The sequence below is a fragment of the Balaenoptera acutorostrata genome, chromosome 3, assembly GCF_949987535.1.
Source record: "Balaenoptera acutorostrata chromosome 3, mBalAcu1.1, whole genome shotgun sequence".
NCBI lineage: Eukaryota > Metazoa > Chordata > Mammalia > Artiodactyla > Balaenopteridae > Balaenoptera > Balaenoptera acutorostrata.
In genome coordinates, this window is record NC_080066.1 from 154,585,145 (window position 1) to 154,612,564 (window position 27,420).

Here is a 27,420-nt window from a genome sequence, read left to right on the forward strand (position 1 = left end):
CTTTCAGTCTGTATGTGTCCCTAGGTCTGAAGTGGGTCTCTTGTAGACAGCATACATATGGGTCTTGCTTTTGTATCCATTCAGCAAGTCTTTGTCTTATAGTTGGAGCATTTAATCCATTTACATTTAAGGTAATTATCGATATGTATGTTCCTGTTACCATTTTCTGAATTGTTTTGGGTTTGTTATTGTAGGTCTTTTCATTCTCTTCTGTTTCCTGCCTAGAGAAGTTCCTTTAGCATTTGTTGTAAAGCTGGTTTCGTGGTGCTGAATTCTCTTAGCTTTTGCTTGTCTGTAAAGGTTTTAATTTCTCCATCGAATCTGAATGAGATCCTTTTTGGGTAGAGTAATCTTGGTTGTAGGTTTTTCCCTTTCATCACTTTAAATATGTCCTGCCACACCCTTCTGCCTTGCAGAATTTCTGCTGAACGATCAGCTGTTAACTTTATGGGGATTCCCTTGTATGTTATTTGTTGCTTTTCCCTTGCTGCTTTTAATATTTTTTCTTTGTATTTAATTTTTGATAGTTTGATTAATATGTGTCTTGGCGTGTTTCTTCTTGGATTTATCCTGTATGGGACTGTCTGCACTTCCTGGACTTGATTGACTATTTTCTTTCCCATATTAAGGAAGTTTTCAACTATAATCTTTTCAAGTATTTTCTCAGTCCCTTTCTTTTTCTCTTCTTCTGGGACCCCCTATAATTCAAATGTTGGTGTGTTTAATGTTGTCCCAGAGGTCTCTGAGACTGTCCTCAATTCTTTTCATTCTTTTTTTCTTTATTCTCCTCTGTGGTAGTTATTTCCACTGTTTCATCTTCCAGGTCTCTTATCTGTTCTTTGGCCTCAGTTATTCTGCTATTGATTCCTTCTAGAGAATTTTTAATTTCATTTATTGTGTTGTTCATCATTGTTTGTTTGCTCTTTAGTTCTTCTAGGTCCTTGTTAAACGTTTCTTTTATTTTCTCCATTCTATTTCCAAGATTTTCGATCATCTTTACTGTCATTACTCTGAATTCTTTTTGAGGTAGACTGCCTATTTCCTCTTCATTTGTTTGGTCTGGTGGCTTTTTACCTTGCTCCTTCATCTGCTGTGTATTCCTCTGTCTTCTCATTTTGCTTAACTTACTGTGTTTGGGGTCTCCTTTTCACAGGCTGCAGGTTCTTAGTTCCCATTGTTTTTGGTGTCTGCCCCCAGGGGGCAACGTTGGTTCCATGGGATGTGTAGGCTTCCTGTTGGAGGGGACTGGTGCCTGTGTTCTGATGGATGAGGCTGGATCTTGTCTTTCTGGTGGGCAAGACCATGTCCAGTGGTGTGTTTTGGGGTGTTTGTGACCTTATTATGATTTTAGGCAGCCTCTCTGCTAACAAGTGGGGTTGTGTTCCTGTCTTGCTAGTTGTTTGGCATGGGGTATCCAGCACTGGAGCTTGCTGGTCGTTGAGTGGAGCTGGTTCTTAGAGTTGAGATGGAGATCTCTGGGAGAGCTCTTGCCGATTGATATTACAAGGGGCCGGGAGGTCTGTGGTGGACCAATGTCCTGAACTCAGCTCTCCCACCTCAGAGGCTCAGGCCTGACACCGGCCTGGAGCACCAAGACCCAGTTCTTGGAGAAGGGGCCCTTGCAGTTTCTAAGGAGCAAGGTTTCTTTGTAACTGCTGTGTCCATGAGATCACATAGAAAGTTCTCATTTTCTGAAGGAAATGTATCCAGAGAAGCAGATGGCACAGTTACCATACTGTAATTCCTCTTCTTTGGATAGGACTCCTCAAAAAGGTAACAGGCCAAGAATCTAGGACAGAGTTTTTTCACCATGGTTGATGACCATCTAGTAATGCTAGGTATAGTTTTATGAAATTTATTTTCACTTAAATAGGAGTGGATGAGCATGTATGTGTGAGAAATAGAGAGAGAGAGATTTGGGTGGTGATGTCAGATGTATTTCTTGCTGCTATGGTTGAGGTTCCAAAATGTTTGAAAGCCACTGCCCTCTAAAAACTCTTGTATATGTGCCATGGAGTTAAAAGCTTTCAAGGTTTTTTTTTTTTCTTTCTGAAATTCATGTTTGAATGTTGGGTATACCTGTAAATCTGAAATAAACCCTTGGGTGTACTCTGATATAATCTAATCTTTTTCATTAAGAAAAAAAAAAGTATTGGTCATGACCCACTACATTGATTTTGTGACACATAATTTGAAAATTACTTTTCTAGGTTATATTCCTGGGAATGGAATTACTGTGACAGGATAAAAACGAAACTTTTTAAGATTTTGCTCTATTTCAGTGTCTATATTTGTTTTCAACAGAGGGGGTATGCTGGTGGTTTGTACTGCTCTGCTCAGGGGGCATTTGGAAATGTGAGGACAGTGTTTGGTTGTCACAGTGACTGGGGAATGCTTTTGGCATTCAGGGACAGGGTCCAGAATGGTAAGTGTCCTAAAAAAACAGGACAGCCCTGCACAAGCAATGATTATCCTGTCCACAATGTCTTAATGTGCTTGTTGAAAAACCATGGGCTTGGCTGTGTGATTTTTCTACCATTTGCCTTACTGTTCAGTATTTATTGGTGACACCGTCATATTGGAGGCATAGGATGTTGTAGAAAGAGCGGAGGGCTTGGAGTCCAGTATATGAGTTTGAGTCTTGCTACTTAACCAGCCCGGTTGTGTCCCTGAACAAATTATCTGCTTTCTCTATGCCTCAGTTTTCTGATCCAGGAAATGGAGATGACGATACCTACTTCTAAGAGTTTGCGTTAAGAAATAAGACTATAAGTATACATTGTTTACACAGTACAGTGCCTGGCACATAAATGCTTAATAAGTGATTATTACTACATTATGAAATTGTACTACTGAATTTATTCATTTGTTCAGTTAAACCCATTATCTGAGGTGGAGAAATACAATACTTATCTTACTTAAATCTTGCCTTTATTTTTTGGTTTAAAAAAAAAAAAGAAACTTTATGTGGCCACTTGGTTTAATAGGACATAAAGTATAAAGATTAAGAAAGTTTTGTGTTGACATCTCTCTCATTCTAATTTGTCTCCTTTTGACTTCTTTCCTCCTTACTTTTATTGTAACACCCTTACCAGTTCACATGGATGCAGCGGAGCCAACCATAGCAGCATCACAGGCCCCCAAATCTCCAAACTCTGAGTGGTTGGTCAGGACCTCTGCTGCAGAGAAAACCACTGACTCAACTGCAGCTACATTTTTTAAAATGCCACAAGAAAAGAGCCCTGGATACAGCTAGACAGCAGAATTTCACCCACCAAGAGACGACTGGATGTTGTTGAAACAAATATTAGACTTTGTATTATATTGTCTTGCATATCTTAATTGACATTCCCAGTCCTTTCGCCACCAGGACTGACTCCTCTTCAAAGAAGTGGACTCTTTCTCTTAGAAAATCATATTGTGAAAATCTTTTTCTTTTTTTTAATTGTAAAATATTAGGACAGCAATTTTTTTAAAAAAGGTCATCCTATGCTATATTTGTTACATTGCTATTGCTGTCCCAACAGTTACCTACAGCTCTGTTTACAGAGCTGTTGCTCTTTTGCAGGTATGTCTTTTTTCTTGAAGAACTAGTAACTGCTTTTGCATATTTTTTGTGTAGAGCTTTTAATACCATTTGAGGAAGTTCCAAATTTGCAGCCAGTTCCAGACAAAGTTAAACACAGATTTAAGATCTGTGTGTGGAATTGTTTGCAGGAGATAAGGCTTGCCTTTGAGCATGGTCTTGATTCAAGCAGAGTGCCAGTAAGTTAAATCCACCAAGTACTCAATTTGGAGCCTCAGAAGAGACTACCAGCAGCATGGGCCTTGGAAGCTTACTCCATTTTTCTAGATGGCCTGTTGGAATCGCCAGCAGCTGCATTGTACTTTGCCTCATCTCCAAAGTCTGTGTTCTACTGAAAGAGGACCTATATATATACACATACAGATTGGTGTCATGAAGAAGGTGCTTTAGGTGTACAGCAAATTTAAAATAGTGGATTGTGTCTTAATACTTCATGTTGCGGTGTAAGCCTTTATGTACTAAACAAGACTTTTATCGTTAGTATTATAGGTCAATAACCTGTAGCAGAAATTCATACTCTATTATAATAATGGCTTTTTGAGGCCATACTTTGGGGAGGAAAAAATGTCTTTTTGACATGCCTTTATACTTGGTATGTTTATGACGGCTCAGCTGCATGAAGAGTTATATATACAGCCATGCCTCAAGTTGGATGCTCCTTTGTCAAAATGAGGAATAAGTGACTGCCTAGAGCTTCTGAAGAAAAGCCACCCTTCCTAAAAAAAGTATTATCAAGATTGTCTGTCGTTGAGGGACCTGGTTGGCAGAAGGGCTCTTTTTTGTACAAATTGAATGCTTTTACTCTGAGATACACAGAAGCCGTTCTCAAGTGTCTGCTGCTCTTGTGACATTCTAGAGGAACTCCCACCCCTGCACCTGGTAGGACAGAGCCTCCTTTCCCTGAAGCGCAGTTGTCCTTCTTTCTCACACAGAATTTAATGGTGGGCCGCTCTGTCGTATTCCTTTAAAAATTGTTGTCCTTATCAGTGGTAGCTCCAGAATGTCCTTGTCAGTGGGGTGGGTGTGAATCTGGTGGGAAAGGGGAACTGGAAGCTAAGTTTACATAGTACTTTATGTAAGACTGAGAACATGGCAGTTGTCCACAACAAGGAACATGGTGGAGGGAGGGGCGGGTGGAGATTATGGCGTGAGAAGTAGTGCTAAAGCCAGCCCAGCATCCCTGGGAGCCACCAAGGTTCTTGTGAGTGTACTTCCCTTCCTATGGCTGTACCCATAGCAGAATAGAAGACATAATGTCTGTTGAATATAAAGTGGTTCTACTCAGTTGTTTTAGTGATGAAGGTATCTTTTTGTTGTAATATGTGCATTCTTACCTAGTCCCTATAGTGTCCCGAGGCATACATTTCTAACATAATTTGTTGGATTTAAGGGAGAAATTCATGAACATAATAATTTTATTTTCTTTGCACTAAGCTCCATGGCTCATTCAAAGATCAGTTCTGTGATCATGGCCTGTTAAGATCTCTGTAGGTCGGGTAACATCTTTTTCTTCATGACATGTAGCCTAATTCTCCTTTCTACCTGCGATTAAAAATCACTTATATGTACAACTTTATTTACATTTTAAACATCTATGATGTAAAGGTAGGTGATTGCTACCATTTTATAGAGTCAAGAACAGTCTTAGTGACTTGCCCCAAATTTCATAATCAAGTCAAGACTAAAATCCCAGACTTACAGACTTTCTTGGCCCTGGGTTATAGTCTTTTGATTGTCATTGATAGACCTGAGTCACTCTGAGACTCATATTTTTGAAACAGTAACTCTGAGACTCATATTTTTGAAACAGTATGCCAGATAAACAGCATGTTTATCATCTTTCTTGATCAAGCTTTCCTACATATTTTGAATACTTTCAACAGGGAGCAACCCAAAATGCCATATCTGTAATAAGTAGGAGAGGAAATTAATTGCCTAAGAGAATAGCCATTAAGCACACAAATATTTTTCCAATACAGGGTTGTAAATTGTGCTCCTTATTTTAAGCTGCTGCATGAGCATGCTTACAGAATTATTCACCGACTTACTCTGCTTGTTTTTTATATGAGTCCATTCCAGAGGAATACTCTTAGAATCAAGTGTATTTTGAATCTTAAATTTTAAATTTCCTTTTTATATGGCAAAGTGTATAATGTCATAAATTAAGAAAAATCTGTTACCTTTCAGCAAAAGGTATAATTTCAAAATCAGGTTTTGAAACCTGTTGAAAAAAAATTATAGCTTGACTTCTTTTGAGGATAATCATTGAGCTCACATGTGTTTGATCTGCTCAAAAGTAATAACTGAAGCAGAGTTCCACAGTTCTTCCTAATTTCAGGATTCTGATTTATCCCAGCTTGCTGTCCAGTCTGCCTGTCTAAATCCTAATCTTGGGTATTTTTCACAGTGGGCAAAAACATTATGTACTTGCATGAGCATCATTCATAAAGGATGGTTTTGCTTACGGGTTTAAGGGAATTTGAGATTATTTTTCAGGTGCAGTATTTTAAAGGGAACAACTTCATTTGCATCAAAACTTGTGTTGCTTTTTGGTAAGAACTGTTCAGAAGGGGAAATTAGTAGCTGTTTACATGGTGCCAAGTTTGGAGGGGCAGAGTATGATCTTTATTGAGTGGTGTGTTCTCGATAAATAGGCCTTATTTAGCCTTGAATTCTTTAGAAATCAAATGCAATTGGAAATTTCAGATGACAGAGTTTTGCTGGGCTATAGAAACAGGCTGCAAATAAGGCCATTTTGGCAACAAAATGACCAAAAGCTGAAATAAAGCTTCTTAATCTGTGATGCTTATGGCATCCTTTGCTAAGTAAAGCTCAATACCTAGGAGAGGTAATTTAAACTACTTCTGAATCCCAAATTGATGAATCTGACATATCTCTGTACTTTGGAACCAGAAATGCAGTCTAGATCACAGCATAGCAAGTTCTGATGCTAAAAGTACAGGAGCAGAGTTATCATAGCAGTAAGTCATTTAGAGGTGAACGAGTCTCAGAGTGTCACATGAGGAAGGAGCTAGGTGGCACTGTCATTGCTGGTGTGATAGGTTCTCCACTTCGGCTCCAGGAAAAGGCTCCTGGTGATGCCTGATTCATTTCAAGTCTTTGCTTTATTTTGGCTTCACTACCATGATTCTGAGCCACAAGCTTTTTTATTTCCTGGGGATTAGGCTGTGTAAGAATTCAGCATTAGCCATATTCAGCATTCTGTATATTTGGTGAACCTTATCCGAGCTGGGATGAGAACAGAGTGGCTTTCTCTAGCAGCAGTGGATACAGTCTAGTTGGGGGCAAAGCTTATAGGCTGTATCATGGTTCATGGGATGGTGGGAGGGGTGGTAGAAGCAGTTTGCTCTTGCTGTCAGCTGCTTCCTTTGCTAATGTTTGAGCTGCCCATTTTACTTGTCAGTATTTCCTTATCTCCCTCTCCAGTTGTGACAGTTAGTGTAGTTACTGATAGTGACAGCAATCAGGTTGGGTTCCTACCCCATGAGAAAACTGGCACAGAGGGAAAAAGGTGAGGAAATTGGTGGGTTCTGCTATTAGCACTAAACGCAAGTGGCCCAGACATGCTTTCATTAAGATCACGAAACAGATGAACATCAAGATCAGGAAACAGATGAACATCAAATGCCTGGAAATAGCAACATTGAAAAGAAACAAAGGAAATTGAGTGATCTTGCCGAAGAGTGTGGATTAGAAGGTTTTTAACAAGCCCAGCAAAACAAACTTATGGCCAAAAGAAGAAATTTTCCTGCCACTGCCCTGCACTGCACTTGGTAAAATTGCCAAATGTGGAGAATAAAAAAAATTTTCAAGTACAGTATTGAAGAATGGGGCAGATCCTGAAGATGTTCACCAAGGAAAGGAATCTTGGCAAGGTTCAGACTGGGAAGGCAAGGGGAAGAGAAGGAGATACTTAGAGCAGGGGTGCTAGGGCCCCGAGATCAACAGCATCCATACATTCTTCCCCCTCCAGATCTGCTGAATCAGAAACTCTGAGGGTGAGGCCCAGCAGTCTTTTACCAGCCCTCCAGGGGACTTGATGTTTAAGAACGATGCACAATGATGTTTAAGAACCGCAGGCTTTGCCACAGTTAAAAAGAAGTGTTTTAATATACTGGTGTCCCCCCCAAGCTCTGAGGTGCTCTTATACTTTCCTCCATAAGTATGGAGATGTTTTGTGTATGGTTCTTTGCAGAAACTGTTAAATGTCTTTATTTCCCATACTTTTGCCCTCAAGTTCCTGAAAGATCTGGAAATATTGAGAAAGGATGATGTGGAGAAAAATGCCATTGAGGCCATTTTTAGGTGGATAGAAACAACCTTTTAAAAGTGGATTAAAATATAACAATGGATTTTTAGTCTGTGAGTGATCATTGATTTTCGCAACCGACAGTAAAACATTTGTGTAAGATACTGCCATCCATGATTTTATGATACCTGTTCATTACATCTTAGTCTCATGGGAAAATGTCATGTATTTTCCAGCATCATAATGATGAAGTCTTTAAAGTATGGCTCACAAAAATGAAAAAAATAATTGGAAGAAAAAAACACCCTGAGTACATAGCTATTGTGTAATAAACACCTGTTGAATTATTGGTAATCTTTTGCTGGGAATTAATCTCAGTACTTCAGAGCATGTAAAAATCAATTTTCAGTGATCCCACTTAATCACACCTTACTGTCTTTGTTTTACATTTTCAGCTAGTGATTCCGCAGGGGTTGGGGACCAGTAGTAACAACATGTTATATTTTTTCGTCGTCTGACTTAACGATTCAGTGTTTCAGAAGACAGTACTCTAATCTTAAAGCTTTGAAGTGGTGGTATGGTCATTTTTTCTTTAGATTTTATTTGTGTGAATTGGCCTGGGCCCTACTTTATAACTAAAGCCTATGAACCAAATTTCTCTTTCTGGGAATATGTGTGGCTACGGAGGAGTTCTCTAGTATCATTTCCTCACATGCTCATGTTTTGTGCCTGGATTTTTATTTGTAAAGGTAACTGATGACACCGAAAGGTCAGTGCCATTGAAAGAAAAGTCTAATGTTACAGTTCCCCTAGAAACAAGAGGCACGGTTTGCCATGCAGGGTCACAGGACAAACACCAAGTTTGGGTCAGGAGGCAGAAGACGGGAACAAGTGATAGGTTTAGGCCAGAGCCATGATCAGGATTTTCTTGGGAAAGGCAAAGCAGGGCAGGGAGAACAGTTTAGGAATGGCTAGTGAAGAATTCCAGGGCCTTAGGGCTACAGTGTGGGCTCCAGTTGCCTGATGCCTGGCCCTGGGATGATTGTGTTCTGGGGTGTGCAGGCCAGATGGAGGAGGTGTAGCTCCATCAGGCCTGGTTGGTTTGCACATCGAAAGCACGCTGCAGGCTGAGCCCTTTGCAGTCTCTGAGAACTGGCTAGCCCTGAGAGGGCGCGTCTTTCCCCATCCAGAAAGTTTTTTTAAGATGTCAAAACATCATGATATATTGAAAATATGAAACATGATTAATACACATGTATAGACTGTTTAGCTCTCCTTTCAATTTTTGTAGTCTTTTAAAGCACCACGTAATTTTTCTTTTCCGTCTTGAAAACCATTTAAAAGAACCTCTGGCCAAAAATGTTAGCGTTACTAGATATTATCAAGGTGTGGGAATATAAAAAATTTTAAGATGTAAATTATGAAAATAATGTTTTCTTTCACTAGAAGTGAGTTCTGACCCTTGCAGATCCCTCTTTCAAATGTTTAACTGAAAAAGGAAAGAAAATATCAGAGAACTTATAAGTAGCCTTGGTGACTGACTTAAATCAACTCGTTTCACTACGTATAGATTCTACACCTTGCTCCTCCCAGTGGGCCATGTATTTCTCCATGAAAATCTGCCACCACAAAATCATGGTGACAATCTGAATTGCTCTAAATATTTATCTCACTCAGCCTCCCACCTGTTGTCAGCAGCTATTGCAAACCGGCCATTTTAAACCCTTTCAGTCCCCACCTTCTCTCAACCCCAGCAGCTAATCTCACCTCTCCCCTAACAGATAATAGAGCATTAGATGGGGAAACTCCGCTTACACACCTTCACATACACCCTTCCTCACCTCTTTGTCTTGGAAATTCCTGTCCTCCCCCTAACAAATCCCTTCTCTTACACTCAAGGTTCTTGCCCTTGATCAGATGCCTTGTTCAATACAGCTTCTCACTCCTGACACATATGGCTTTGCATTTAAACACATTCAAAGACTCCCTCTTCAAACAAAAATGCCTTTCCTCAAACCTTTGAACCCCTTGACTAGCACTAAATACTGTTCTTTCCTGTACTTTGTCTATTCTCAATTCACTGAAGCAGTAGTTTTTAACCCTGGCTGCACACTAGGATCATCTGGGGAGATTTTTAAAAACCCTAATTCCCTTGACTGAACCACAAGCCAATTACACCAGAATGGGGTAGTGGGACAGTCTTTTTAAAGCAAAGACGTGCAGCCAATGCACAGCCGAGGCTGAGAGCCGACACGCTAAAACCTGGCCGCTACCCTCGCCGCCATTAAGATTGTTCTTGCTCGGTTCACCAGTGACTTCTGGTTGCCAAAATTTAGTCCTTAGGCTGATCTTCATGTCTTGATACCATATAACTGCTTCCTTTCTGGAATACTGACTCTTCTGACCCTGCTCTCCTGATCTTTCTCCTGCTTTCTCAGCCTCTCAGGCAGAGTGGTCGGTAGGTCAGTCCAATGCAGACTGAATGTCTGCCTCTGCCCTCACCTCCATGACTTCATTAATACCCATGTGCTAGTGAGTTCCTTTGCCATGCCGCCTTATTGTGCTGGCTTAAAGCACAGATTGGAGTGAAGCACTTCCATTCATTGATAATTATCGTAAACTGGGAAAGCCAACTCAAGGTGTCTGCTCCTTTCCTCACTTCTCTTTGCTCCTCCTTCAAGCCTGCTGTAGTAGGAAGAATTGCTAACCACACTAGTCAGTTTCTATAATGGATAGCCCCTACCCTATTTACTAGTGGGTGGAGTTGTTCTTCATGAAGAGTCAGGCTGAACTGTGGTCCCTTTTCTGCTTTCTCCTTTCCAGGGTCTTGGACTGGTAAGGAGGCCTGGGCCCACTTCTACATATAAGAAGGCTACCCCCCATCTAGTACTTGCTTCAGTTTTTACTTGCTGCTGTTGGTAAGATTTTATTTTGACTTTAGGGGAGAGACCCATTTCCTCACCTCTTTTTGACCTTGGGTGCCATGTTGGAGCTTACTTTATCAGAAAACTTTGTTGGAGTCTCAGGCATTCTCCCTACTAATAATGAAGTGGAACTTGATTTTCCACATCACCGCGTGCTGCCTTTGGAACTCTATGTAGGGGTTCCACCCTCACCAGAAGGGACTGTGTGTTTCTGGCTTCTTTACATCACTAGTTTCTGATTTAAAATCTGGGATAGGTGGATCTGATTGTCAGATGCCTATGTCCTAACTGCAGGAAGTGAGAATGAGGTTATCTGGAATGTTTAGCTTCCACTGGGGAGAGATGAATTCCTTAAACACAGTATGTTTTAATGTCTGGGAGAGCTAGTCCCCTCATAATTTTTCTTTTTCAGTGTTTTCCTGGCTATTCTTACATGTTTGTTTTTCTATATAAACTTTAGTGTCAACCAGCGTAACTCCATTTTTAAAAAGTGTGTTGATATTTTTATTGAGATCATATCACATTTATTAACTAACTTAGAGAAAAATGACATCTTGACAATGTTGAGTCATCCTATCCAAGAACAGGGGATGTATTTCTACTGTTCAAGTCTATTTTTGTGCCTTTTAAAGACTGTTTTAAAATTTTCCTTGTATAGGTTTGTGTTTCTTGTTAAGTTTATCCCTAAGTATTTAATCTTTGTTGCTAGTAAATGGGGTTTTCGCTGCCATTATGTCTTCTACTTGGTTATTGTTCTTATATGTGAAGGCTGTTGATTTTTATATGCTAATTTTTTATGCTGCTAACTTACTGAATACTTTTACTTTTGGGTTTAGTTTTATCATTGATCATTGAGGGTCCAAAAACATCTTTCTAAATGCACAAAGCAGTGGCAAGAAATGAAAGAATCTGTAGAGGTCAAAAAGGGATGTGAAAGCTCGAAACTTGGGAGGCAAGTAAGATGAAAGCCAGCTTTCAACCTGAAGGTATCTGCTGAGAGCTGGTCTCCTTGAGTCTCTGTCATGATGACTGTGATGCGTGCAGGAGGTAAAGCAGGGTCTGCTCAAGGCAGGGAGATCTGAGGTCTCCCACAGAGCGAGGACCCTCAAAGTGCTACACTTACAGTGTAAGGGTAGATACTAAATAAACCCACCAAGCAGAAATAACAGCAAGGGAACATGCCTTTCTTGACCTTGGCCCTGGATGGAGGGAAAGCTTTTATTTTAACCTAAAAATTTTTAACAAGTTGCCCCTTATAGAGGTTTATGGCCCAAATTTATACTACTCGTGTGGTCCAAAATACTGCAAGTGGGAATTTAATTTACAATGGACCCAGGTAGGTGGTAACCCCAGATGACTGGCAGAAGCAAACATACATTCTCTCTGGAGGAATGAAACTTCAATCTAGGTATCAAAGAATTCCCACAGATAAAGTTACAAAGAATATGGGTAGCTCGCAGTTAAAAACCACAAACCAAAGAAGGAAATAAGTACCATGAGTGCAAGTCATCAGAAACAACATACAGGAGAATCCGACTCACAAACAACTTAGATATTGTACTTATTAGCACAGAATATAAACATGTTACACATGTTTTAAATATATTTCAAGAAGTCAAAGAGAGGCTTCAGAACACCAGGCAACAAAAGCATATACTTTTGAAGGGGGTTGATGAGAGTTAACATGTCCTTCCGCCCTTTACTTTTTCAAGAGGAGAGTAAAGAGTCTTATTAGTTAGGGACTTTAGGTAAGTAGAGCTGTTAAAATATTTGGAGTAACTTTTAAAAGAATAAATGTAAAGAATATAGCATTTAAACTAATAATGGATAAAAGGAATGATAAGAAAATAAATTAGAAAGTTAAGAAAAATAAAAAGTATACAATAAGATGGTAAAAGGATTCAAATATAGTAGTAAATGTAGTAAAGTGTAAATGAATTACTCCAGTTGAAAGATAAAGCCTATAATTACTGGACTTTTAAAATCCAGCTATATGCTCTTTATAAGAGACATATCTAAAACTTTAAAGAAAGATTGAAAAGGAAAAGGATGGAAAAAATATACGAGGCAGATATCAGAGAAAGTAAGGATAATCTCTACAAAATAATAAACATTGGTTCAATTACTGATAAATGGTTCCATTTGTCAGGGGGATATACTAATTCTCAACTAAGCTTAATAATATAGCCTCAATATACATAAGCAGAACTAAGTTTAAAATATACTCTTTCAGTAATTGAAATGACAAGTGGACAGAAATGGTTATGAATATAGCATATTTAAATAACAAATATGCTTAGTGTAATGGGCATGAATGGAATCACACCCAAGAATATGAAGAATTACACATTATTTTGAAGCACAGATTGAAAATTTATAAAAATTGACTCTTAGGCCATAAAGCAAACCTTAGTAAATTCCAAAGATTAGAGTCACATAGATCACACTCTAATCACAATGAAAGTAAATTTAAAAGACAATAGCCAAAAAGGGGGGGTGATTTTCTAATGCATTTAGAAATTTAATAACATATCTAAACCAATGAATCAATGAAAAAATCCTAATGGATATTAGAAAATACTTATAACTAATAATATAAAAATCCTATGCCTTAACACTCTTTGGATACAGCTAAAGGGATAGTTAGAGGAAAATTTATGGTCTGAAATGTTTTGAGTTAGAGAAGAAGAGAGGACTGAAAATTTATGGGGTAAGCATTCTACATTTACACTTACTAAAAAAACAACATTATTCTTCTAGAAAAGAATAATAGAGAAGGCAAAAGTAATAAAAGTTGTAAGATCAGAACTTAATGCTATAGAAAATGAACATATAATTGAGAGATCAACAAAGCCAGAAATTAAGACAAATAATATAGGCAAATCTCTAACATCATTAATTGAGAAAAAATAGGGAAGGCACAAAAATATTAGGAATCAAAGGGTTATATAATTATAGATTTAGAGATTTAAAAGTTAATAAGGTAGTGCTATGAACAACTTTAGCCAATAAATTTGAAAGCTTAGACAAAATGGACAGATATCTAGAAAGATATGATTTACCAAAACTCAATTGGGAGAAATAGAAAGCTTGGTTAATCCTGTAACATTAGACAAATCTAGTCAATAGTTTAAAAGCTGAGACTGTATGTTCTTTGTAGAAAGATTTTGTGTGATCCACTGAAAATGCTGGAGATGTCTAGCTCTTTCTGGAGCTAGGTATGTTAATTATAAAGTTCATTTGGAAGAACAAGTGTGCAAGACTAACCCAAGAAAACCCTTAAAAAAGAGCACTTGGGAGGGGAGGGTATTAAAACATAAAGTCTCAAAAACTGAAAATGAGGTATAGGCACATGAATAGACCAGTGGAACACAATAGAAAATTCAGAAATAGACCCAGTTGCATATGAAAATTCAAGGTACAATAAAGGTGGTGAGTTCAAAAACAGATACATGAATCAGTGGAACAGAATAGACAACCCAAAAATAAACCCACATACCTAAGGTCGTTTACCACAAAGGAGGCAGGGATATACAATGGAGAAAAGACAGTCTCTTCAATAAGTGGTGCTGGGAAAACTAGACAGCTACATGTAAAACAATAAGATTAGAACATTTCCTCACACCATACAGAAATAAACTCAAGGTAGATTAAAGACTGAAATGTAAGACCTGAAACCATAAAACTCCTAGAAGAGGAAATGAGCAGAACACTCTTTGACATAAATCGTACCAATATTTTTTTGGATGTGTCCCCTAAGGCAAAATAAATAAAAGCAAAAATAAACGAGTGGGACATAATTAAATTTAGAAGCTTTTGCACAGCAAAGGAAACCCATCAGCAAAATGAAAAGACAGCCTACTGAGTGGGAGAAAATATTTGCAAATGAGATGACCGATAAAGAGTTAATATCCAAAATATGTAAAACAGCTCACACAACTCACCATCAAAAAACACAGAACCCAATTTAAAAAATGGGCTGGAGACTTCCCTGGTGGTCCAGTTCCTACGACTCCACACTCCCAATGCAGGGTTCGATCCCTGGTCAGGGAACTAGATCCCACATGCCGCAACTAAGAGTTCGCATGCTGCAACTAAAGACCCCACATGTCACAACCAAAAAAAAAAAAAGATCCCCCATACTGCAACTAAAAAAAAAGAAGGGCCAAAGACATTTTCCAAAGAAGACATATAGCTGGCCAACATGAAAAGATGCTCAACATCGTTAATCATCAGAGAAATGCAAATTAAAATCACAGTGAGATATCACCACACACCTGTCAGAATGGCTATCATCAAAAATAACAACAAATGTTGGTGAGGATGTGAAGAAAAGGGAACTCTCGTACACTGTTGGTGGGAATGTAAATTGGTGCAGCCACTGTGGAAAACAGTATGGAGGCTTCTCAAAAAATTAAAAATAGAACTAGCATATGACACAGCAATTCCACTTCTAGGTATATATCCAAAAAAACTGAAAACACTGATTCAAAAAGATACATGCACCCCAAAGTTCATAGCAGCATTATTTGCAATAGCCAAGATGTGGAAGCAACACAAGTATCCGTCAATAGACGAATGGATGAAGAAAATGTGGCATAAATCTGTATCTATAGCTCTCTATATGTACACAATGGAGTATTACTCAGCCATGAAAAGGAATGAAATTATGCCATTTGCAAAAATGTGGATGGACCTAGAGAGTATTATGCTTAGTGAAATAAGTTAGAGACAAATACTGTATGTTATCACTTAAGACGTGGCATCTAAAAAAATTAATGAATGTATATAACAAAATAAACAGACTCAGATACAGAAAACAAACTAGTGGATACCAGTGGGGAGAGGGAAGTGGGAAGGGGCACAATAGGGGTAGGGGATTAAGAGATACAAATTACTATGTATAAAATAGATAAGCAACAAGGATATATTGTACAGCACAGGGAAGTACAGCCCTTATTTTGTAATAACTTTAAATGGAATATAATCTATAAAAATATTGAATCACTGTGCTGTACACCTGAAATATAATATTGTAAATCAACTATACTTCAGTAAAAAATAAAATAAAATAAAAGGTGGTGCCTTAAGTCAGTGGGGGGAAAAGATGGACTATAAAAGTGAATGGTATTGGGATAACTGGATAGCCATATGGAAAACGAAAATTGATCTGTTCCTCACGCTATGGGCCAGGATAATTTTCAAATTGATCAGAGATTTAATTGTACAATATTAAACCATACAATTACTAGAAAAAATAAGATGAATTCCTCAGTAGGCTGGCTGGTCTGAATCTGTGAGTCTATTTTTGGGCTACTGAGAGCTAAGTAAGAATGTTTTTTTCACTTTTGAAGGGTTTAATAAACAAGGAGAAGGAGGAAAAAGACATGATCATATCTGGTTATAACTGCTAAAATATTTTAAATAGTTTTTTAAAGGTTGTCAACCCCTGCTGTGTAACATGGGAGTGAGGAAACTTTCCTAACAGTATTGGTTAATTATTGCATAATAACGCCACATGTCTTTCAGTCTCCTTGGATCAGTAGGAAAATATCCACCCATTTGGTGGAAGGGATTGTAATTCACATGGTAAAGCATGGGGATACAGAGAAGGGTGAAGAATTGGGGCCAATAATGTAATCCTCCAGACTAAGTATGACTTAAAAATCCAGATACAGCAGAGATATATTTGGCTATGCTAAAAAAACAAAAAACAAACAAAAAACATTCCTTTTGCATCTTAAACATAACAAAGTAAAGTAAAATAGAAGTGATAACTGGGAAAACATTTTCAATTTATATCACAGATTAAGGGCTAATATCTCTAGTTTATAAAGAGCTTCTAAAAATAGAGTCAGTCTTATAGAAAATAGAGAAATGATACAAACAGTTCACAGAAAAAAATGCAAATGCCCCTTAAACATATGAAAAGATGCTCAACTTTCCACAGTTGTTTGATTTTTACAACAACATAGTCAGGTGGATATTCTTATCACCCCTATTTTACAGACAAGAAAACTGAGTCAAAAAGAGATAAAGTCTCCTGCCTGAACTCAACTAATAAGTAATGGTGCTAGGATTTGAACCCAGTCAGGCGGGCTCTGGCTAAGAGTAGTTCACCATGACTAAGTGATGCTTATTTCAGGAACACAGGATCATTTAATATTAATACTAACTGGGTGTTTCCTTAATATGATAAAATATGTTTATCTCAATCCAAAGCCAGCATCATGCTTAATTGAGAATTAGAGAAGCAATTTCCTTAAAGTCAGAAACAAGACAAAGATGTCCACTAATCATCACCATCATTTAAAATTGTTCTGTAGGACTTGGACAAAACAATTAGACAAGAGAAAGAAATTAAAGGTATAGAAATTAGAAAGGAAGAGAGGTTAGACTTATAATTTGTAGATGATATGACTGGATTGTTTACTTAGAAACTAAGGAGGACTAACCAAAAACGTACAAACAATATAAGAATTTAATAAATTAAATTTGTACAAAATTAATTTTTAGGAAATAACCTTTGTATGCAGTGTCCAATTACATGCTCTAAGGAAAGAAAAGGCCATTTTATAATAGAAAATATAAGATATAAAATACTTAGGAATAAACTTAAGAAACATTATTTGTAGAAAACTTAAAAATGCTAATGAGGGACATAAAGCAAGACCTGAACAAATGGAAAGACATATTATGTTCTTCTGTAGGAACACTCAGTATCATAAAGATGTCACCTCTCCTTAATCTATAAATTTAATGTGATATCCAGTAACAATACCAATAGGATTAAAAAAAAAAAAAAAAGATTTACACAAGCTGATTCTGAAGTTCATATGGAAAAATAAATAAGAGTATCCAGGAAAGAAAAGGATGGTGATAGAGGGAGATTAACTCTACAGATATTTTAAAATTTGTAAATTTACAGCAATTAAAACAGTGTGGTAGTAATTTGTGAATAGTCAGACAGATCAGCATAACGAAACGGTTCAGAAATAGACGTAAATACATATGGGAATTGAGTACATGATAAAGGTGACTTTTCAATCAGTGGGGAAAAGATTCAGGAAGTGGGTACCACTGAATAGTGTTCTGGAAAAAAAAAATAAACTGAACCCATACTTCACTCCTTATATCAGGACAAATTGCAGACAATTCAAAGATATAAACATAAAAAATGAAACTCTAAATGCACTAGGAAAGAGGACTTCCCTGGTGGTGCAGTGGTTAAGAATCTGCCTGCCAATGCAGGGGACACGGGTTCGATCCCTGGTCGGGGAAGATCCCACATGCCGCGGAGCAACTAAGCACCCGAGCCACAACTACTGAGCCCATGTGCCTAGAGCCCATGCTCCACAACAAGAGAAGCCACCACAATGAGAAGCCCACGCACCGCAATGAAGAGTAGCCCCCACTCACCGCAACTAGAGAAAACCCACACATAGCAACGAAGACCCAACGCAGCTATAAATAAATAAATAAATAAAATTTTTTTGAAAAAAGAAGATACAAATTATCAATGTCATAAGTAGATACTACAAATAATTTTATGCCAATAAATCTGAAAATCCACATGAAATTAAATTTCTAGGAAAACAATTACCAACTGAAGAGGAAAAAGAAAATCTAAATATTTTGTGTCTGTTTAAGAAATTGAATCTGTAACTAAAACCTTTGCACAAAGAAATTTCCAGGTCCAGATTACTTCACTAGCAATTTCTTCTAAACATTTAAAGAAATGACATTAATCTTACACAAACTTCCAATATAGAAAAAGAAGAGACAATTTCCAACTCATTTTGAGGCCACCATAATTTTAATACCAAAGGGTGACTAGTATGCTACAAGAAGGAAAATTATAGACCAGTATTTCTCATGAATATATTTACAAATATACTAAACAAAATATATGATTTATTTTAGGAATACAAGTTTGGCTTAACATTACAAAATCAAAGAATGTGTTCAACAAATGGTGCTGGGACAACTGGATATCCACATGTAAAAAAAACGTTGGATCTCTTCATACATCATGTGCAAAAATTAACTTAAAATGGATCAAAAATCTAAAAGTAAGAGGTAAAATATAGAACTCTTAGAAGAAACTACAAGGGTAAATCTTCATGACGTTGATTAGACAATGGTTCCATAGATATGACACCAAAAGTGCAAGCAACCAAAGGAAAAATAGATAAATTGGACCAAAAGTTTAAACTTTTATGCTCCAAAAGACACTATCAAGTAAATGAAGAGATAACCCACAGAGTAGGAGAAAATATTTGCCACTCATATATCTGATAAGGGTCTAGAATTCAGAATATTTAAATCATTCTTACAATTAAACAAAAAGACATACAACCCAACTTAAAAAAAAAATATGGGCAAGGACTTGAATAAACATTTCTCTAAAGAAGATATACAAATGGCCAATAAGCACATGAAAAAATGCTCAACATCATTAGTTACTAGGGAAATGTAAATCAAAACCACAATGATATACTGAGACAGACTGGGACTTGGACACTTTGCTGCATTGCTGCAGTGCTGCAGTGCTTGCACCTGGACACACCTCTCCTCAAGCAACAAAATACAGAGAAACTGTATGGGACTAAAAATAACTGTGTGCCTGTGCAATTGGGGCAAATTCAGGATCCAAAATATACAAAAAGACAAAAAACCCAACTGCCATTTCTGAAGAGCTGGGAGCAAAAACTGGGTATTGGTGGCAAAAGCAGGGTACTGCGCATGCCCCCCTGCACTCAACACCACAAAGGGGTGGGCAAACCACCTAAGCCACCCCTCTGGCCCGACCCCTGGACACACCCCTACCTTCACCCCATATATGGAATGAGCTCCCCTTGCCCCCGGCAAGGAGTGAGTGAGGGAACCTGTTACTTGTTCTCGCTCCCTCTTGCAGATGATGCAGGGGCTCCAATAAAGCCTTGCCTGAATTTCTTGTCTGGCCTCAAGTCAATTTCTATTGATTGGGGAAGACCAAGAACCCTGCTCAGTATCAATACTACTTCACACACATGAAGAAGACAGTAATAAAAAAAAATACAGACAATAACAAGTGTTGACAAGGACCTGGAGAAATTGGAGCTCTCATAAATTGCTGGTGGGAATATAAAATGGTGTAGCCACTTTGGAAAAGAGTTTGACAGTTCCTCAAAAAGTTAATCGCAGGTTACCATGTGACCCAGGAATTTTATTCCTAGGTGTATACCCAACAATTGAAAACCTATGTCCATATGTTCATAGCAGCATTATTCATAATAGCCAAAAAGTGGAAATAACCCAGATGTCCATTGACTAATGAATGGATAAACAAAAATGTGGTCTGTCTATACAATGGAATATTATTCAGCCATGAAAAGGAATGAAATAGTGATTCATGCTGCAACATGGATGAACCTTGAGAACACTATGCTGATTGAACGAAGTCAGACACAAAAGGCCACATATTATGATTCCACTTATATGAAATGTTCAGAAAAGACAAATCTATAGAAACAGAAAGTAGATTAGTGGCTACCATAGTCTAGGGGAGAAGGTAATGAGGAGTGACTGCTAATGGGTAGGGAGTTTCTTTCTGAGGGTGATAAAAATGTTCTGGAATTAGATACTAGTGATGCTTGCACAGCTTTATAAATATCCTAAAAACCACTGAATTGTACACTTTAAAAGGATGAATATTATGGTATATGAATTTTATCTCAATTTAAACATTAGTGTATTTAACCAAATTAGCATAAAAATGTAGAAAAAGAATAAGATCATCTCAATAGAATGATGTAGAAAAAGCATTTAATAAAATCAAATACTTTTCATAATAAATACTCTTAACACACTAAGAATAGAAGGAAAATTCCTTAAGCTGGTAAAGATCATCTATAAAAATCTTACAGAAAGTATCACAGTTAATAGTGAAATATTGAAAGCTTTCCCCCTGAGATTAGGAATACCTCCTAATACTACTTCTATTCAATATTGTACTAGCGATCCTAACCATTGCAACAAGAAAAAAAGTTATAAAGACTGGAAAGGAAGAAATAAAACTGTCCTTATTCACAGATAAAATTATTGTTTATGTAGAAAATTCTAAGGAATCTATAGGTAGAATTATTAAAAATAAATATAGCAAGGTCTCTGGATTCAAGAAATATATATTTCTACATATCTGCAAAAAACAGAAAATGAAAATTTAAAATACTATTTACAATAGCATCAAAGATATAAAATGTCTGGGAATATATCTAATGAAAGATATGCAAGACCTTTACAGAGAAAACATTGAGAGAAAATTAAGAAGACCTTAATGGAGAGAGTTGCTGTGTACATGAATTAAAGGCTCAAATATCAATTCTTTCCAAATTAGTCTATAGAAAGAATGTAATCCAGTCAAAATCACAGCATTTTGGCTGGGGGAGGAATTAACAAGCTAATTCTAATATTTATATGAAAATGTTAATGACCAAGAATAGAGAAGATAGTCTTGAAGGAACAAAGCTGGAAGACTTATGCTGCCAGGTATCAAGACTCCTTATAAGGCTATAGTGCTATGTGGTATTGGTGTACATATAGACAAGTAGACCAATGGCATAGAATAGAGACCAGAAGCGACCGACACACATACATCACTTGCTAAGGACAAAGGTGACTATGTAGTGCGGTGAGGAATGGATGAACTTTTCATAAGAGGTGCTCACTCAGTTGGATATTCACTTGCGATATAAATCTTGACCCCTATCTTAACCACTTAAACAAAACCAGTTCCATAAAGATTGCATTATAAAGGTGAAAGGGTAAAATAATAAAGCTTCCAGAAACAAACAAACAAACAAACAGGAAAACACCTTCATTACCTTGAAGTAGGTAAATATTTCTTATGCAAAATAAAAAGTACTACCCAGAAAAATAAAGACTGATGCATTAGTTTATATTAAAATTAAAATTTTCTATTCAAAAGACCTCATTAAGAGTAAAAGAAAGTCAGCCATGGGGTAGGAGATTATACTTGCAATACAAATATCTGACAAGACTTGCATCCAGAATCTATTTTAGAAATTGCTACAAATCAATTAAAACAGATAATCCAATACCAGGCAAATGACTCGTACAAAACATCACAAAAGAAGATATCCAAATGGCCAATAAGTGTATGACAGAGGGTTAAACATCATTAATCATTCATGAAATGTAAATTAAAACCACAAAGCCATACACACGCAACAGAATGGCTAAAGTTAAAGAGACTGACAACACTGAGTACTGGTAAGGATGTGGGGCAACAGACACTCCCCTAAACTGCTGGTAAGGGTGTATATGCAGCCACCTTGGATAGTTATTTGACAATATCCACTAAAGCTAAACATATGCAAACCTGGCCACCCAGAAATACCATTCTTAGGTATATACAAAATAGAAATGTGTACACATGTGCACCAAAACACATGCACATAGCAGCCCTATACAGCATAGCCAAAACTGAAAATGACACAAAAGTCCATCAACAGAATGAATTCATATATTGTGATACAGTCATACGGTGGAATACTACATAGAAACAAGGATTAACAAACTACATGCAGCAATATGAATGAAGGTCGAAAACATAATGTTGAACAAAGCAGCCAGGTACATGAGAACATATTGTATGATGCCATTTACATAAGGTTAAGAACAAGCAAAACTGAACTTTGCTGTTAGAAATCTTTGCTGTAGGTGTGAGTATAAGTGAAGGAGACAGAAGGCCTCTGGAAGTTTCAGCAGTGTTCTTGCCTTTGTTTAGAGGGTGTGATCTCTTTGTGAAGATTCATTGAGCCGTACATTTACAATTGTGCATTTTTCTGGAAGTATGCTGTAGTCAATAAAAACAACACAAAATAAAACAAAAAAAAAATGTTTGTGAGCAGGGGTGGTTTTGAGTGTAGGGTCATGTCTGAGAGCCAGGGCAGGGCATGTGTAGACCCCACTTTCCCCTGAAGCTCAGGACCTGGGCAGGAACTACTACACAGAGGCCCTCCCTCCTAGACTGCCTTGAGGGGTCCTCCCACCCTGCCATTTGGGGATTCTTGACAGACCCTGGCATTTCCTTTCAGAATAGGTCATGGGGCCATATATAATTCTCCATGTTGTTTTAAAAAGATCTTCCACAGCGAAGGCCATGCTGGGACTCAGTCCCCAGTCTTCTGGCCAGCATCTCTTCTGATTAGGATAGTAGCTGTCCCTGTAGGATATCCCTGGTGTGGGACTAAGCAGCTGCCCACAGATGTCTTTACCACCGTCCCCCTCCAGCTTCAAAGGGCCTGAGCACCTATCCGGTCAGTGTGGAGTAGAGGAAAGAGCCCAGGCAACAGGGAAGTGAGACTGATGGAGCCCCAGAGCCCAGGGGAGAAGGACTCAGGCAGAAGTGACAGTGACCAGCCAATGGGGGTAGAACCCAAGGCGTGAAGTTGAACCCCTGTGGGGAGCTGAATCCAGGGATGTGAGGAGACACTGCCTCAAGACCATTCTAGGATGTTCATGATCCACAGCCCCTCTGGTGTGGATCACTTGCAAGTCATTTGTGAATTGAGTAACATAAAATGAATCATGTTCCTGCTAGGAAACATGCTTTTATTCTAAGAGACTTAAAAGTAGCTCATCTTTGTAACACAGATATAATCCTCTACATGTAGAAATGTGTTGGGAAAAGTACTGCTTGTAACTAGTGGAATTGGTATCCACATTGTGTAGGTATGTAAAACATGAGTTGCTCGATTCTACCTACAAGCAGAAAACAGCCTCCTAGTCCTGGCCACTCCGGTCATCACCGCAGGGACCCTACACAGAGCCTGAGAGTTGGAAAGCTCATTGGCGGTCACCTGGTCCAGCCTCCCCCAGCCAGAGGGCTTGGTCCAAGATTCCTGGCCCTGGGAAATAAAGTAAGTGGAGTAAAAATGTCTATTCACATCTCCTGGGGCAATTCCTACATGAAAGGGAAAAATAGCAGTAGATAATCCTAGAGCTTTCCAGAACCAACACTGCCTTATAGGTCTATGTGGCTGCAACACTGAGGAGGTTAAATGCTAATAAAAAGCCCTGTCTGGAACCAGAAGGTGAGTACAAGTGCTAGGTATCAGGATATTACTGATTTGCATTCCCAATTAAAAAGATAATAAAGTAGTATTGCTTTCTCTTCCCCCTGGACCCCACAGGAACAAAAATTCCCCTCTGTTAGATCCAAGATTCTCAAGCATTTTGTTTCAAATGTTGAGTTCCTTTTGGGGAGGGAGGAACATAAACACTTTTGGTGTTGATTTGTGTGTGTGTGTGTACACAAAGAAAGGTTGCTTCTTCTCTCTCACCTCCCCACATTACAAGTCTCTGCCTCTTTCTCTGAACTTGTAAGTTTCAGCATTGTGCCAGGGGGCATGCAGTTTCTAGGCTGTCGGTTTTCCAAGGTCATCCTATGAGATTAGCTGACTGCTGGATGCATCTGTAACAAATCAGACAAGGGTTTCTTCGGCTGACTTAGTTGGCTCTTCCGCTCTGATCTGAACCTGCTGAGGAAGTTTCCGTGTATCCTGTAGCCTGTTTAGTGACTGTAAATTCCTAAAAGAAAGTGAAAGCAGAGTTTAATAATTCCTGGTGCCCGTTCCTTATCTCCTCTCCCCCACCTCCCTGTCCTTTGGTGAGTGTGAAAGGACATGACAGTGTCTGGAGGAGTTGGTGGAGAGAAAACAGTGGCCTGTGGGTTGGGACTCAGAGAAAGAGGTTATCCTAGGATGAAATACAAACCATATCACATTGATTTTCCCTTTGGGGGGCCCGGATATCACATCCTTCCATTTCCCTCTAGTCCCTGCCCGCCATCGACAGGGAAGCATTAACAGGGAATAATCAATGGCTCTCTGTCCTGAAAATAAAAGGCTTGTCATGTCTCTCCATTTGGTGGAATGGATGTGGGACCACGGGTAATGTGGCCAGCTCCCATCTGTCTCCTGACACAGGCACTGACTCAGACATGCTTTCCATCCAGAGGGCTGCAGCTCGCAGCCAGGTGATTGCAAACTCTCTGTGGGCATCAAGAAAAAACATGACTTCAATTTCTTTGAACTCTTGTGTCAGGAGCTTGGCTAACTATCAAACATGGCAGCTAAGGAGTGACTTTACTGAACTTTAATTTCTGGGTTACGTAATGGATTGATGTTCCCTAATATGATAGATGTTGTGCTTGCAGTCAAAACAAGGCTGTGTATTCACTGTTTCATGATAGAATCACAGAAATTCAGAATTGACAGGGACTTCTTAAATCTACGTTCCAACCCTATTCCCCATCTGATTTATGAATTTGCTATAAATTTCCTGATAAACCCAATGGTTGCCTGAACACTACCACCTCCCAGTGTTGCCCATCCATCGTCAGAAAACTCAGCTCTTGGAAAGTATTTTCTCACACTAACCAAAATCTGTTTTATGGTGCTTGTGGACATCACTCATAGTTTCCTCTCCAAATGCCCCTCTGCTTTCACTTAGATCCAGTTCCCACTTGGTTCCCAACCTCTTCTGATTCTTTCCCACCAATAATCCTGGTAAGTTCCTTTAGATCTAACCCCTATATTTGGTTATTCATCAAAGACTCTGGCTTGGAAGCATGCCAGTTGTCTTTCTCCTTTCATACTCCTTGCGTAGCCTTCCTGCTCCTGCCTAATCCCCCACCATCAGCCCAGAGGTAAGTGGGAAGCATCCCCTTCCATTTTCTGTACTTGTGGTCACTTAGCTGGCTTTGGAAGACATCCTTTGGACTTGTGTTAAGATAGATCTAAACTAAAATCTCTGCATTTTTAATGCATGCTACAAAGCCATTTTTCTATCTTATACCTGTATGACTTGACTTTACTTGGACCTACATGAAGAACAATACCACTATTACTATTACATTTTATCTTGTTAGATTGGTTTGTTGCTCCACCTTTTTAAGATCTTTAAAATCAGATTCTGCCATTGCAAGCATTCACCTTCATTCGCAGCTTCGGTTAATCTGAAATATGATAAGCATACCTTTTCTGTCTTGGTCTCCAACACTGGCAAAAATGAGAGGATGGGGTCCAGGACAGGGTCCTTGAATAACCTTTAAAAACCTCTCTTTAATTAGTATCTCTGAGGCAATCTCATTGGGTGTGGTAGTTGCTAATCCTGCTAATTAAACTAGCACCTATGCTGTATTTTTAAATTTAATTTTTTAATTGAAGTATAGTTGATTCACAATGTTGTGGTAATTACTGCTGTACAGCAAAGTGACTCAGTTATACACACACACACATATATATATATATACATTCTTTTAAAAAAAATTTCCATTATGGTTTATCATAGGATATTGAGTATAGTTCTCTGTCCTCCACAGTAGGACCTTGGAACCCTTCCTTCCCCCAACCCCCTCCCCCTTGGCAACCACCAGTCTGTTCTCTATGTCTGTGATTCTGTTTGTTTCGTTTGTGTCATACTTTAGATTCCACACATAAGTGACATCATATGGTATTTGTCTTTCTCTTTCTGACTTACTTCACTTAGTATGATAATCTTAGTTGCATATGCTATATTCTTAATGATGATGATTACTTACTGAGCCTTACTATGTGCCAGACTTGTCTCATTTAATCTGCATAATAACCTAGTGAGGTTGGTACTGTCATTATTCCCATTAAACAGATGAGGCACAAAGAGGTTAGTTAACTTGCCTGAGACCACAGAGCAGAGCCAAGATTTGAACCCAAGTGTTCTGACTGAGTCCATACTATTAACCACTCTTTTTTTTTCTTTTAATAAATTTATTTATTTTGGCTACGTTGAGTCTTCGTTGCTGTGTGCGGGCTTTCTGTAGTTGCGGTGAGCGGGGGCTACTCTTGGTTGCAGTGCGCGGGTTTCCCACTGCAGTGGCTTCTCTTGTTGCGGAGCACAGGCTTTAGGCACGTGGGCTAGGTAGTTGTGGCTCGCGGGCTCTAGAGCACAGGCTCAGTAGTTGTGGTGCACAGGCTTAGTTGCTCTGCGGAATGTGGGATCTTCCCAGACCAGGGCTCAAACCCGTGTCCCCTGCATTGGCAGGCAGATTCTTAACCACTGTGCCACCAGGGAAGTCCCTGTTACCCACTCTTATATTGATATCTCATCCACTGCACTGTGAAATTCCTTGTCATGTGTCTGTGTATTGTGGAACCTTCAGCAGCTGCATGCTCATGCAAGCCAGTGTGAGAGCTGGATAAAGCCACCATGAGCATGAGTGTCCCACCCTGGGGACCTGTTCCAGCTTGCCTTCCACCAGCCCCCTTCAATGTTTCTTGCTCACTGGCTCCTCTGATTTCTCTGAGATTGGGTCTGATGGGGTTGGAAGTGTAGAGATAAGATCCATTTGCCTTCCCAAGTTGGGAACCAACTGAGAGATAGACCCAGTTGTCAGAGAGATGGAGACCAAGATGTCAACTCTCTAACAGAATGGAATGCAGGGACAGAGCCCACCCCACCAAATTACTACATAACAGGGTGGTGACTCCCAGTGGGCAGGCAGGCTTCAAGAGAGCCCAGAAGGGGCTGGTGGACACGCTCTGTTCCTTCTCAAAATGCACCAGAGAAGTTTTTGTTCCTCCCATCCTGTTAAT

General features: G+C 38.7%; 1 protein-coding gene across 1 annotated transcript in view; it reads left to right on the forward strand.

Annotated features, from left to right (window-relative positions):
- The window catches only part of GPATCH2L (G-patch domain containing 2 like), a 75,638-nt gene extending 52,050 nt beyond the window's left edge, over nt 1-23,588 (forward strand). The window contains 2 exon segments of the mRNA XM_057542131.1: nt 10,680-10,774; nt 23,519-23,588. Coding sequence (XP_057398114.1) covers nt 10,680-10,774; nt 23,519-23,573 — 150 coding nt within the window. The 3' untranslated portion in view covers nt 23,574-23,588.
- The last annotated feature ends 3,832 nt before the right edge of the window (nt 23,589-27,420 follow it).